This window comes from Lethenteron reissneri, chromosome 29, assembly GCF_015708825.2.
Source record: "Lethenteron reissneri isolate LAM-NWPU_2019-01 chromosome 29, ASM1570882v1, whole genome shotgun sequence".
NCBI lineage: Eukaryota > Metazoa > Chordata > Hyperoartia > Petromyzontiformes > Petromyzontidae > Lethenteron > Lethenteron reissneri.
The window spans coordinates 2,865,865-2,880,402 of record NC_083807.1 but is presented as its reverse complement, the minus strand read 5'-3'; the positions used below and the strand labels follow the sequence as shown (position 1 = coordinate 2,880,402).

General features: G+C 55.8%; 1 protein-coding gene across 1 annotated transcript in view; it reads right to left on the bottom strand.

The window, feature by feature from the left end:
* The window catches only part of ADCY8 (adenylate cyclase 8), a 92,795-nt gene extending 83,538 nt beyond the window's left edge, over window positions 1–9,257 (bottom strand). The window contains exons 1-2 of the mRNA XM_061562393.1: window positions 7,986–9,257; window positions 2,419–3,450 (exon numbers count right to left, since the gene is read on the bottom strand). Coding sequence (XP_061418377.1) covers window positions 2,419–3,321 — 903 coding nt within the window. The 5' untranslated portion in view covers window positions 3,322–3,450; window positions 7,986–9,257. The remainder of the gene's footprint in view (window positions 1–2,418; window positions 3,451–7,985) is intronic.
* Window positions 9,258–14,538: the final 5,281 nt, after the last annotated feature.

The window sequence follows — 14,538 nt, the reverse complement described above, 5'->3', positions numbered from 1 at the left end:
GATGGTGATGATGGTGATGATGTAATGGACGTGCCGTCGTTGTTTGAACTGTTGAACAAACTCACGAGGCATGCGCGCTCACACAGCCGGTCATGCGTACGGCTCATTGCCCGCGCTGCTGCTGCTGCACGTGTCGTTTTGCCACGGTGGCGAAGAGATGTTAACTCCCTCGCCAGGTATACAGGAGGTTCGTGGGTTCGATCCCGACCCTGACGCCTGCTGTATATTTGCAGTTTGCGTCTCTCTCTCATCATCATCACGGTGGCTAGGAGATGTTAACTCCCTCGCCTGGTATACAGGAGGTCATGGGTTCGATCCCGACCCTGACGCCTGCTGTATATTTGGAGTTTGCGTGTCTCTCTCTCTCATCATCATCACCGTGGCTCGGAGATGTTAACTACCTCGCCTTATATACAGGATATCGTGGGTTCGATCCCGACCCTGACGCCTGCTGTATATTTGTAGTTTACGTGTCTCTCTCTCTCTCATTATCATCATCAGGGTGGCTAGGAGATGTTAACTCCCTCGCCTGGTATACAGGAGGTCGTGGGTTCAATCCCGACCCTGACGCCTGCTGTATATTTGCAGTTTACGTGTCTCTCTCTCCCCGTGGTCGCGTGGATTTTTTCTCCTGGTCCTCCGGTGTTTTGCCCTCCACATGATAAGCCACTTCGTTGAGCGATCATCTGTGACCATGCCCATTCTGAAAAACAGCTACATAGCTCAATGGATATTACCTTGTAAAATAAAAAAAACGTGTTTTCAGTTAATTTTTTAGTTCGTTTAACACGTAGGCTTTAGTTTGCCATGTCAGTGTCTGCTGACTATTTGTTGAGTGTCCGGTGAGTGTCTGGTGAGTGAAGGGCGAGTGAGCGGTGAGTGACGAATGAGTGCGAGTGTCAGGTGAGCGAGTCGTGTCTGGTGAGTGTTTGGTAAGTGCCAGGTGAGTGGTTTTTTTGTGAGTCGTATTTGTTGAGTGCGTAAAGTGGGCGATGGAAGCCTGGTGATTGTGTTAAGCGAGTGGCGAGTGTTTGGCAAGTGCCAGGTGAGTGTTTGGCGATGGGCATGCCGAGTGGCTCAGGTATGGGGAAAGCTTCTGGTGAGTGTGCGAGGTGAGTGGTGAGTGCCTGGTGTCAGGTGAGTGACGAATCTCTGGCGAGGGGACACTATAACGTGGGTGTCAACGTCACCCCAACCGCACGATGGGCTGCCCTCGAGTGCCACATTGCATCGCTGCGGAGACAACTTTAAAATAATGATCTCCCTTGCAGCCATCGATTAGGCCCTTCACTTCGCGGCAGGCGAGAAGCCACCGAGATAAAAGCAATATATATTTATAATGCAGTATATTGTTTTCAAGGGTCAATGTCTAACTCTTAAACAGTTATCCGTCTCATTCGACCTTCAAATCCTTCGCTTATCCTCGTCATCAATGTCAGCAAGCTCGGCCCTAATGCCTCGCACGAACAAAAGCATGAACGACACTTGAAAGTAAACCTCTGATTAAAACGAAATACACTCAGAGATACACACACGCGTTGCGTGACCTTGCTCAAAAAGAAGAGGGGGGGGCATACAAAAGACAAAGATCCCCCGTATAGCCTAACGGACTATAGGGGCAAGTGATGTTAGCGAGCACCTATAAAGGCCGGCACGACACACGAGAGGGTGGCCAACACCACACCCGGCCGCCTTTGTCTCCCTAGTGGCGATGTTTACACATCGCACCAGGTATTTATTTGAGGCTGATTCGATCTAGGAAAGGCCCAGGACCGGTTCAGATAATCGTCACTGGTGTTGGCCATGAGCGGGAATCGAACCCGGGTCGCCAGGTTCGTAGCGCAGCGCGCTAACCGCTACACCACCGCTCCCCATATACACACACATATACACACATATACACACACACATACACACACACACACATATACACACACACATACACACACACATACACACACACATACACACACACATACACACGCACTCAGCACGACTCGGTGCTCGTTGGACGCGCTTGCAGCGAACGCGGAGCGCTACGCGTGCAGAGCCGTCGCCTCGTTTGTCGGTCGGCTCGCATCCAGCTCAAGTCTTGTTTTCTGTAAGCGCTCTCTATTGTGACGTAGACAGAGTTGAACCCCCCGCCCCCCTCACCCCCCACTAGCACCCACCCCTCCACCTACATTCCCGACGTGAAGGGTGTAGGCTGGACGCATGCGTTCTCGGGCAGCTTCTCGCGAACTTTGGCCGATGGGCACCGGACCCTACTCATCTATCCCCCCCAAACATCATCGTCATCATCATCAATCAATCAACCCACCTCCACCTTCACCACCACCACCATCACCACCACCACCATCACCACCACCACCACCACCGGGGCGCGCCTCCCCCCCCCCCCCCTTGCAATGAACTCACCTGCCGGGGAAGGAAGTCGCTCGGAGCCAGGACAAAGCCCTGCACGAGCAGGAAGACGGCGGAGGTGGACATCCCGGCCAGGATGGACCACAGCAGCGGCAGCGGGAGCATGGTGTAGGTGGCGAACACCGTGAAGAGCGCGTACGAGACCCCGTCGCGGTAGAGGCCGCAGCCGAGCCCGCCTGCCACCTGCACGCTGAGCGACAGCCAGGTGATCATGCCGGCGCACTGCAGGTATGCGTGCGACGCCGCGTTCTTGCCCACGAGCACCAGGATGCACAGGATGACGCCGACGGCGATGAACGCGCCGGCGAGCGCGGCGCGCACGGGCTTGAGCATCGAGGGCGCCACGCTCGTGTAGACCACGAGCACCGTGAGCTTGAAGAGGATGTCCACCACGTTCATGACGATCAGCGACTTCCGCCGCTGGCGTAGGAAGTAGCGCTGGTAGAGGCGCTCTAAGTCGCGCGACCTGAACGCGTCTCTGAGCGTGGGCAGGATGAGGCCCCGGTACGTGATCCCTCTGCCCAGCAGGTACTCTGATGCCGTGCGCTCGTACGAATCGCCTCCTCCTCCTCCTCCTCCCGCGCTGTAGTCGCTGTCCGTCGAACTGTGGCTGGCTTTACCTGGGTGCACTTTCCCCGAGCTCGCGTGGCTGCCGCTGCGAGAGCCCTTGTTCAGGATTTGCTTGTTGATGTCCTGGATGTCCTGGTCGGTCACCGTGACCTTGCACTGCGCGCTGCGCTGCTCGGTGATGTGCCGCACGGCAGACTGCCACATGAGGCGCCTCGGACCCGCCACGAGGTGTCCCGAGGAGCCGTGTGGCGCTAGAGAGCTCAGCTCCTCGTCGCTGGCCGTGCACGGTTTGCCGTCCACCGCGGAGCCCTCCGCGTTGTTCTCCATGGTTCATGTGCGTCGGGCGGACGGGCAGAGAGTGGGGGGTGGGGGAGGGTGCTGCTCGTCTCGTCCTGTCCGTCTGCCAGCAACGGCGGCGGTGATGGTGCTGCTGCTGGTGCTGCTGCTGCTGAGCGACTGTGGCGAGGAGGGAAGGAGGAGGAGGCAAAGGGCGACCCGGGTCAGCGGTGTCAGTCAGACAGACGGCGCGCGTGCGGATGTATATACAAAGTCAGATAACAGCGGTCGGGGTTAGAGAGCGGCGCGCTGTCAATCCCACGACGTGAGTTCGATTTCCGTGCGAGGCGAACGTCGGTGGTGAGTGATGTCTGCACCGATCCGGGGGGTTCTTCTCACGGCTCGCCGTGCACCGCCACGCGCTGACCCCGATTCACAAAGGGGGGTATTGTCATCGTGTTATTAAAGGGATCAGACGCATCAGATATATCTGCGTCAGGCGCACGATTGCACGTGCGAATGCGATTTGAAAAGTCAGAAACACACGGCCGGATATGCGAGTCCGATACGACAGACTCGCATGCACGATTCAGACCACAGGTGTAAGACGCACGTATCACGTGACACAGGTGTAGGGTGACACATGCGTCAGACACACGTGAATCAATCACACACGCGCGCGCACACACACAGGCACACGTGTGTCTGACACACGAGTCGGACACACGTGCCAGACACGCGAGACGACAGCCAGACCCACGGTTCCGAAACAATGCCACGACATACACGTGACTCGTTTAGAGATCAATTGGAGCTCGCCCATTGAGGCTGGTATATGATGATGATGATGTATATGATTATGATGATAATTTTACAAAGAATGTTTTTTGTTAAAAATTCAGTGATGAAAACCTCGCTGACTGTTGTCCCAGGAGGATCCTGCAATGTGACGTTTGTCCAATCCCTCCCATCGCCGGGTGGTTTGGCGTCGTGTGGGAGGAAGATCGGAGCGCCCCGAGAAACCCTCCCCCCTCACCACGCGTTACGGAGTTGGGGGGGGGGGTCGGTGACTGACACTCGAGCTCCGCACACGACAGATTCAAGAATCCAGTCGCTGTACTTCCATCTGCCGATTACCCCGTAGCCCCGAGCAGACAACGCCCGGTAGACGCGGCTCGTATCCCATCCGAGAAACCAGCCGGGCTTTAAAATCGCCGCTCAGCTGCCGCGATGAGTCGAGATGGGGCACACTCGTCGGCGGCGTCGAATTTGATGCCGAGGCAGCGGTGAGTTCCGCATTGTCAATTCGGAAAACCAAAGTCACGACTCGCCAAAAAACGGTTCACGTTTTTTTTTCTTCTCTCCCTCTCTCTCTCACAGCTCAGCGGCATTGACACCATCGTCAGCTTCCCTCCCTTTCTCACTCACCCTTCTACCCCATCCCTCTCTCACCTCAAGACAAAACGCGCTGACGTCCGCAATAACAACAGCGGGGAGGGGTTGGGGCAAACGGTCAAACGACAGCCGATTTGGCTCAATGAGTCCTGGGCGAAGCGTCCGGTTTCCGAATCAGAGATGGGCCAATCCAATTTAGAGCCTAGCCGTCGCGGAATGGAGCCGCGGCACGAGCAACGTCAAATGCATTCTCTGACCTTGCCCGAGCCAGTGCGGGCGTTGCGACGAGTGTCCGGCAGTCGCAGTCATACAAATCGGAGACGTGAAATGCGCAGCCCCCCCCCTACCCCCTTCTCCCGCCCCCCCCCCCCCCCCCCCATTTTTGTCAATCCACACTGGATCAGGGCCCTCGTTTCCCAGATTTGTGTGTGTCGGGTTTGGTCATTTGGCCATAACAATCTTGACTTAAAGCTTTTGTGACTTAATGCTTTTGGTATTTCGGTAAAGTCACGTAGATAGGTTCCAAGAAAATGTTTAAAAAACCTACGTTTCGATCACAACACAAGCGATCGTCATTATTGTGTTGTGATCGAATCGTCGTCGTATTTTTGTTATTTTTTTTAACCTATCTACGTGACTTTACCGAAAGACACAAATAATTTGACTGTAACAATTGAGGACGTCGGTCAGCGCGCTTTGGTGCAGGCGGGCAGCGGAGATGTGGGAACTCGCAATCCCAGCACAGCTGTTGCCTTTGGTGCGCTGCCCTCTGCTGCCCATAACGTCGCCCCCACCACTCCACCACCACTCCACCACCACTCCACCACCACTCCACCACCCCACCACTACACCATCCCACCACCCCACCACTCCACCATCTCATCACCCCACCACTCCACCACCTCACCACTACACCATCCCACCACCACACCACCACCACACCACCTCACCACCTCACACCACCTCACCACCCCACCACCCCACCACTCCACCACCCCACCACCACACCACCTCACCACCTCACCACCCCACCACCACACCACCTCACCACCCCACCACCCCACCACTCCACCACCCCACCACCACACCACCCCACCACTCCACCACCCACCACTCCACCACTGCACCACCTCACCACCTACCACTCCACCACCCCACCACTCCACCACCCCACCACCCCACCACTGCACCACTCCACCACCCCACCACCCCACCACCCACCACCCCACCACCCCACCACCCCACCACTCCACCACCACACCAGCCCACCACCTCACCACTCCACCACCCCACCACTCCACCACTCCACCACCCCACCATCGCAGCCTACGGCATGCCACCTGCTCTGGTAAATGGAGTGGGCTAAGACCCACAGAGAAAAAGATGCGCGCTGCTTGACATTTACACCGCGCGAGACACAGAGAGGAGAACACTTAACCCAGAGAACAAAATCGCGAATCGAGCGGACAACATCCGTGACCGCTGCGGAAAATGAAGTCGGCCCGGGCAGGACGCAGTCGTCGCCGGCTGGACGCGAACGAGACTGGCATCGGAATGACACGCAACGGACGGAGCGCTCCCGAGTGCGAGCGGCGATGGGAAGGTCAAGCTCGTGTGCGGGGAAGGCGCGATGATGGATTGGTGGCATCGCGGGACCGTGAAGGGTGGCGACGGCGTTGGGGAGGTCCTCATCCAGCAGTGGACAGACCCTGGCTCGGGATGACCGACTGATGACGAGTATTATAATATGACGATTGGTAATGAAAGTCACCGAGAAGGTGAGCGTGCGATAGCACAGACGCCACACGCATTGCCGCAGAAGGAGGTGAGCCACTAACGAGGTTGAGAATCCATTAACGAGGTTAAAGACAAAGGCGTATGGAGAGGCCGCCTGCATTGCCTGGTGACACCGCGCAATGCACACACAACAAGGATAACTCGACGCATTCGTCGACAGCGCTGCTCTCAAGTGAGATATACAATAGGCGACGTTTCGGGCACTGGGCCTTCCTTCTCCGCAGCAAACGTGTCGAGCTGCGAGCTATTCATTCAATTGCGAAGCTGCGTTACATAACGCGCTCCCCCCCCCCCACCCTCTACTCGCGAGTTATCAAATCTGGAGCGCGTCTCTCATCATCATCCTCATCCTGATCACCATCACCCAGTGGAGCTCGGAGAGCAGCAGCAGCAGCAGCAGCAGCCGAGTGCTTTAAGCAATTCCGCATCAATTACAGCGCGTTCGATGGGATTTATCAATTATTATCGTGGAGCCGTGTCCGCTTCTGTGCCGTGCGCCCGTGCGTGCGTGTTGATGCGCGTTGATGTGTGCCCGTGCGTCCTTTGTTGCTGAATGTGCGGCGGTAGCAGTGTAACGGTGAGCCAAACCTGCGCTCCGAACACTCTACGACCCGAGTTCGATTCCTGCTCACGGCCTACACCGGTGACGATCATCTGAACCGGTCCTGGGCCTCCCCTAGGTTGACTTAGCCACAAATGGGTACCCGGTGCGGTGTGTAAACATCGCCACTGGGGAGACAAAGGCGGTCGGGCGTGGTGCTGGCAACCCACCCCCTCGTGTGCCATGCTGGCCTTCATAGGTGCTTGCTAACAGAACTTTCCCGAAAAGTCCATCAAGGCTATATGAGGGATCTTTGTCTTTGTAGCTTGATTAAGGCTGTGTCTAATGTCTATATGTGTGTACGTGTGGCTGTGTCTATGTGCATGTGTGTGTACGTATCGCTGTATCTACGTGCATGTGTGTGTACGTTTGGCTATGTTGATATGATTCTGTGTATACGTGTGTCGTGTTTTGTATCTATTTGTGTAATTATGTACATGCTACTCATACGATGTGTACATACTATATGTGTAATACTGTATATGCGCGGGCGTGTCTGTCTGTATTTGTTTCATCTTTTAATCGCACGTGTGCGTGTGTGTTGGTTGGTGCTCGTTCACACCACTTGTCCCAGTCGTCTGTTGAAGGCTATATCGGGGATCTTTGTTTTATCTTTCATGCCGTGTGCTTGTGTGTGTGTGTGCACGTGTCTGTGTGCTTCTGTATACACGTCTGTGTGAATGTGTATATATGAGCGCATCTGTATGTGTGTGTGTGTATACACACGTGTGTCTATGCATGCGTTATTATGTATGTGCATGTATCTGTTCACATGCATGCACACATCTGTACGCACATATGCCTGCGTATCTGTACGTGTCTCACGTCATTCATGGCTATGTGTGCGTGAGCGTGAGTGAGTATGGGCATCGACACGAGCGTGCCCACCCTCTGTATCTGCAAGGACGAGCGCGTGCCGTACCTTTGCGCGCAGAGGGCGCTTGGTAGTGGAGCTGTAATCGCAGCACCGCCTTGTCCGTGTCACCTCTTCGACGACAGTCGACCTCGTCCCCAATAATAGCCAGCAGCGCGCGCCGCCGGCTGCCTCGCAATGTAAACAACAGCGACCGCCTCTTCGTCCATCCACGTGTTGCCTCCCACTCGACCACCTCCTCCTCCTCCGACTCCTCCGACGACTCAACCCGCTCTCGTATCTGCCAAATATCTCTCTAACCCTCCTCCAAATTCACCGAGGTCGTATTTCTCATCGCTGATGTCCTCTTCACCTGCTGCTGCTGCTGCTGAACGTCAACACACCTGGCCTCGAGCACTTGCCGGAACGTCTCGGCGGCTGCGCAGGCGATGCCAGCGCAATTTCAGAGCGCTCCTCTGCGTTCGTGCGCGCGGTCACGGGGCAGTGCCCACAGACGGCGGCGGCGGCGACGACGACGGTGTGGGAGGCGGTGGTGGGAGCAGGAGGAGACCTCAAACAAGCAACAGTCCTCGTCCGCCGCATATCGAGCAGCGGTTACCGAAGCAGCCCGTGCGCGGCTGTTGCTGCTGTGAGACACAGGCAGCAGCAGCAGCAGAAGCGGCAGCAGCAGCAGCAGGAGGAGGCACAACCGCTCCCGCGTTGCGGGACGCGGCTGCCTGACCCCGAATTGGCATCAGTCAATTGACACGGGGCAGATGATGACCACCACCGCCGCCACCAGCAGCAGCGGCAGCAGCTTAGTGATATAAATAGATATGTTGTTTTTGTTCGAGTACGGACCGAACCTAATTACTGCGCCGTCTGGTCAAGTTTGTTGACCTCACGTGGCAGTGTCGGCAGTGTTGTTAATGGTCATCGTCTTCAGCAGCAGCAGCATCGACCGCAGCAGCAGCAGCAGCCGCCAAGTGCGCCTCGCGTCGAAGGCCAAGTCCCCGTGGTCAAGCTGGCATCTGCGGGTGCGCGTCCAATGGGTCTCGCCGTCTCAGCGTCTCTCCCCAACCCCCTTCAGCTCCCCTTCCTCGCAGATTCTCTCGGCCAGCAGCCAGCCCGGGCCCCTCTGCCTCGGCTCGCCTCTCTGTGGGCGTCTGCCTGTGGCTCTCTGCTCTCTCTGTATCAGTTGTGGATCTCCGCTCGGGGTCGGATTGAATCTCGCGATTCGCAAGAGATCCCCCCAGTACCGCTCCTCTCTCGCTCTCTCGCGCGCGCTCTCGCTCGCTCGCTCTCTTTCTCTCTCCCTCCACGGCTCCGTTCTATTCTCAGCGGTCGAGTAACGGCGGCTGCGCGCAACGAGGCAGTGGGAGGGTGGGTGGGTGAGGGAGGGAGGGTGGGAGGGTGAGGGGGGAGGGAGGGACGGTGGGTGGGTGAGGGAGGAGAGAGATAGGGATGGAGGGAGGGAGGGAGAGACGGAGGGGATAAAGGAGAGAGAGAGAGATGGAGGGAGGGAGGAGGGAATTGGAGGGCTGGGCCGTGGGGCTCTCTGCGTTTCCGTCTCGGTACCTATTTGACGTCAGCTCACGGAGCGCAGAGGGGGCGAGGAGGGGGAGGGAGGGAGGTGCTGGATCAGGCATGGGTGGATGAGTGATGGAGAGAGCGCGTGAGTGAGGGAGAGCGAGCGACGAAGAAGATATGTCAGCAACAGAAAATTCACACGAAGGGACGTTCACGCCGAGATATACATCTCCGTGAATGCATTTTTTCCGTGTGTATCTGCGTGTGTGTGTATGTATCTGCGTGTGTATCTGCGTGTATTTGTGTGTATCTGTCTCTCTGTGTGTCTGTGTGCGTAATGGAGCGGTGGCGCAGCGGTCAACGCACTGCGCTACGATCCCGACGCGAAAGAGTTCGATTCCCGCTCACGGCCAATACCGGTGACGATTATCTGGACCGGTCGACCCAGCCTCAAATGAGTACCCGGTGCGGCGTTAGGGCGCTGTGCTGGCCACCCGACCCCCTGGTGTGTCGTGCCGGCCTTCAGTAGGTGCTCGCTAAGGGCTCTAGCGAGCATGGGGGGCGTGTTCCTATGCGCATTGCGCGCGGGATGTGGTGGGGGAGGCGACAGATGATTTTGTTCAGTTTTACCGCGCGACGCATTCGATGGGCACGTGAACTGCACGCTCCACGCCACCCTCCTCCATCTCATCCCCACCAGCACCGCCACCACCCACCCTCAAATCTCCCACCCCCCACCTCTCCCTTTCTCACCCGCCTCACCAGACCACGTGACCGGCGCTCTTTAACGATACCGATTGCCATTCATGTGCTCACACCCGATTCACAATAGCCCTGGGTAGGGGGCTAGACGGCGTGGTGGTGCGCGCGCGCGTGTGTGTGTACGTGGGGGAGCGGTGGTGCAGCGGTTAGCGCGCTGCGCTATGAACCTGGCAACCCGGGTTCAATTCCCGCTCACGGCCAACAGCAGTGACGATTATCTGAACCGGTCCTGGGCCTCCCCTGGGTCGACTCAGCCTCAAATGAGTACCTGGTGCGGTGTGTGAACATCGCCACTGGGGAGACAAAGGCGGTCGGGCGTTGTGCTGGCCACCCACCCCCCTCGTGTACCGTTCCGGCCTTCATAGGTGCTCGCTATCAAGCGACTTGCCCCTACAATCTGTTAAGGCTATACGGGGGATCTTTGTCTTTGTGTGTGTATGCGCGTTATCGTCATCATAAAAACCACAACCATCAGCAACAGCAGACGCTCTCTATCCACTGCTGGATGAAGGCATCACCAAAGCCGTCTCCATCCACCACGGCCCAGGGCTGCTTCTGCTGCTGCTGTTGCTGCTGCTGTTGCTGCTGTTGCTGCTGTTGCTGCTATTATCCATCTCACGCGCACTGATCTCACCCATCTCATCTCCGCGGTGGTCGTCCTCACTGACGCCTCCACGTACTTGGCAAGGGCTCGCACTGCGTGATGTCCGCCTGAACCACTCGCCCCTGACAGACCGTAACGGTCTCTACGGGAAGATCTTTGGATTTGCCTCTCCGTGTCGGTGTATCCGGTGCATGTGTGTGTGTGTGTGCATGTGTGTGTGTGTGTGCATGTGCCTACATATACGGGGAGCGGTAGTGTGGCTACGAACCCGGCAGCCCAAGTTCGATTCCCGCTCACGACCAACACCAGTGACGATGATTTCAATGGGCCCTGGGCTTCCCTTAGGTCGACTCAGCCCTAAATGAGTACCTGGTGCGGTGTGTGAACATCACCACTCGGGAGACAAAGGCGGCCGGGCGTGGTGCTGGCCACCCACCCCCTCGTGTGCCGTGTCGGCCTTCATCCGTGCTCTCTAACAGCCCTTGCTATGTGGAAGATCTTTGTTTTTTGCGCGCGTAATGCGTCGTGGTGAGTGCACCGCGCTAGGAACCAGGCGACCCAGGTTCAATTCCCGCTGTGACAATTATCTGAACCGGTCTCGCGCCTCCCCGAGGTCGACTCAGCCTTAAACGTGTAGTTGATGCGATACGTGGTAAGCATCAGCACTGGGGAGACAAAGGCGGTCGGGCGTGGTGCTGGCCACCCACCTACTCGTCGTGTGCGATTTGGATCATCATAGATGCTCGCTAAACAACAACATTTTGTTTGTTAGAGAGCTGTTTCAAGGTGGCCATGGTCATAGCGCAGTGTGTTGACCGCTGCGCCACCACTCAACTCCTGTTCATGGACACGTCACAGCCCTCGTTGTCAATCCCCTGCTGGATGAAGGGTTATTTTTCCATACTTCAAGACGCGGGTCGATGGGATGTTTGGTGAAGACGGGGTAGCACAGAGACGTTGGAGCACAGAAGTACCGTACAACCATTGATTTCCCCTCCACCACCGCCCTCTAATGACGACGTGCAACAACCTCCAAACATCTTCTTGGTTCTTTCGGTAAAGTCACGTAGAAGGAAAATAATAAAATAATACAAATAAAACATAATAAAATAATTCTCACGACGTTTCGGCCACAACGCAAGCAGCCGTCCTCAGGTGAAGACCAGGTCTGTCGGGGAGACAGCGTCTGCATTCATTCAGACGCTGTCTCCCCGACAGACCTGGTCTTATTTCCCTTCTACGTGACTTTACCGAAAGAACCAAGAAGATGAATCCCTGCAGTCACGAAAGCTTTAAATCGAAATTTAACCTCCAAGCACTCTCCAGGCTCGGGCCTGCTTAGCTTCTGGAGGCTGTCGAGACCGTGCGCGTGCCGGCTGATCTGGTAGCAGGCAGTGGATTTTGCGAAGGGCTGTAAATTGTCATTCATTATTCATGCATTGCGTATCACGTTACGTTGGAATGCAATATGGATTTTTCATTTCAACAGTAACAAGCATTTAATATTAACATTCAGTCAAGGGAAGTGCGTTGGCGCTGCGCTGCGCGTGTGTGTGCGCATGGGTCCGTGTTGTATGCTATTTCGTGGTATTTGGGTTGAAGGTGGAGGGGTTACCAGTTCCCTCGCACTCGTCCAGAGCCCCCCCCACTAAGGCCGCTGTGGTGGCTACAAACGCCATGAGGGGCATGGGCGATTTGAGATTGGCCCTTCCCCCAATGGCACCGCTCACCACAGCGTGTTACCGTCCGGCAACAACGAGGAGCTAGGGGGATGTTTTGCCCGACGTGCACATGGCCTGGCACAAGTGCCGTGGTGACGTCCCAGCAACTTAGTGGCGAATGTCGGTTTTTGTTGTTGTTGTGTAAGTGAGCATTTATCCATCGTGTTTTGCAATGCGTGGGTCTCCGTGCGCATTCATTGGTCTGTGTGTGCCTGTACCTGTGTATCTGCATGTGTGTGTATGCATGTGCATGCATGTGTGTGCATGTATCAGTGTGTTCGTATGTGTGTATCTGTGTGTATGTGTGCATGTATCAGAGTGCACCTAGCATGGCACAAGCGCCGTGGTGACGTCACCGCCACTTGGTTAAAAGGCGGTCGTTATGTATTTGTGTGTGTGCATGGGTCTATGCGTGTGTGTGTCCATGCGTCTATGTGCGTGTGTGCATGTGTCCGTGTGTCTGTGCGTATGGGGAGCGGTGGTGTAGCGGCTAGCGCACTGCGCTACTAACCCTGAGACTCGAGCTCGATTCCTGCTCACAGCCAACACCGGTGACGATTATCTGAACCGGTCGATTCAACCTCAAATGAGTACCTGGTGCGGTGTGTAACCATCGCCACCAGGGAGACAAAGGCGGCCGGGTGTGCTGTTGGCCACCCAACCCCTCGTGTGCCCGTGCGGTATTCATAGGTGCTCGCTAACAGCACTTGCGTCAACAACCTATTGAGGCTATCCGGGGCGGGGTTTCTGTTGTCTTTGTGTGTGTGTGCAGGACTCGACACTCGATGCAAGCGACTCGAAGCATCGATGCGGGAGCGATTTAAAAGCCGAGAGGGATGCGACGTAGAATCGTAGGAATTAAAATAAGACGCGAGCTCGAAGGGGACCCCCGGCTCCTCCACCCGGCAGCCTTTCCCCAAGAGCCCACGGGGCTGTGTGGTGGAGGGCCGTGTGCGTGTTCAACACAACGCAGCACAGAGGACACACGCTCGTTGCGTTAGAGAATAAAACGCCAGTAATAGTCATTGGGTGGAATGCTATTTATTTATATATACAGGAGTGCATTGTTGATTCTGAATAATTGTAGTTTTTTTCATGATTATCAGGAATGACCTCTATTGTGGATGCTTGGATGTTTTATTTTTGTACGGAGTGATTTATTTGGCTTGCTTAAGACTGTCTTATCTGATATCGTTTCAGGTTTCGGTAGGTGGATGAGTGGGTGGATTCGGAGGCTATGGTGAGAGGGTGGGTGAGTCGTAGCTGGGTTAGTGAGTGTGTGGATGTGTAGGTGGGTGGGTGAGTGAGTGAGTGGTGGGTAGTGAGTGGTGGGTAGTAGGTTGATCAGTGGTGGGAAGACTGGTTGGTGCGTGGGTGAGTGAGTGCTTGGGTGGGTGAGTGGTAGGCAAGTCGTGGATGGGTAAGTAGTGGGTGAGTGGTGCATAGGTGGATTGATGGATTGTGTGGGTGAGTTGTTGAGTGGGTGGGCAAGTGGGTGGGTGATTGATGTCGTGAGTGGTGTATGGGTGGGTGGTGCGTAGGTTGGTGAGTGGGTGAGTGGTGGGTGGATGTCACGGTGGTGTGGCGATTGGGTGGGGTGGTTTAGTGAATTGCATCGCTCTGTAAATCAACTGAATGATGTGTCAGCCAGCGATGTAACTGCACAATCCGTCGGAGGGGGAGGCGGCGTGGGCTTGTACTCGGTAAATAATGGATCTGTAGAACCCGGGCAGGAAATTAATTCGGAGTGAGGTTTGCTTTGCGGGTTTTTTATTACTTTCGCATTAATATATGCTAATTTAGTCTCTGGGGCTAATGGGTTACTTGCAGAACTGGTAAGGGCAGGCGAGTTGTTTTATTTAGTAATTAAACAGTTACGCTTAGATGTTTATTATTTATTTATCTCTCACTCTCTCCGGCTCTTGATGTTCCCTTCTGGAAATCCACTGCTGGATGAACCCCCCCCCGCCCCACTTCACGAGACGTAGTATCAATGTGGTTCCGT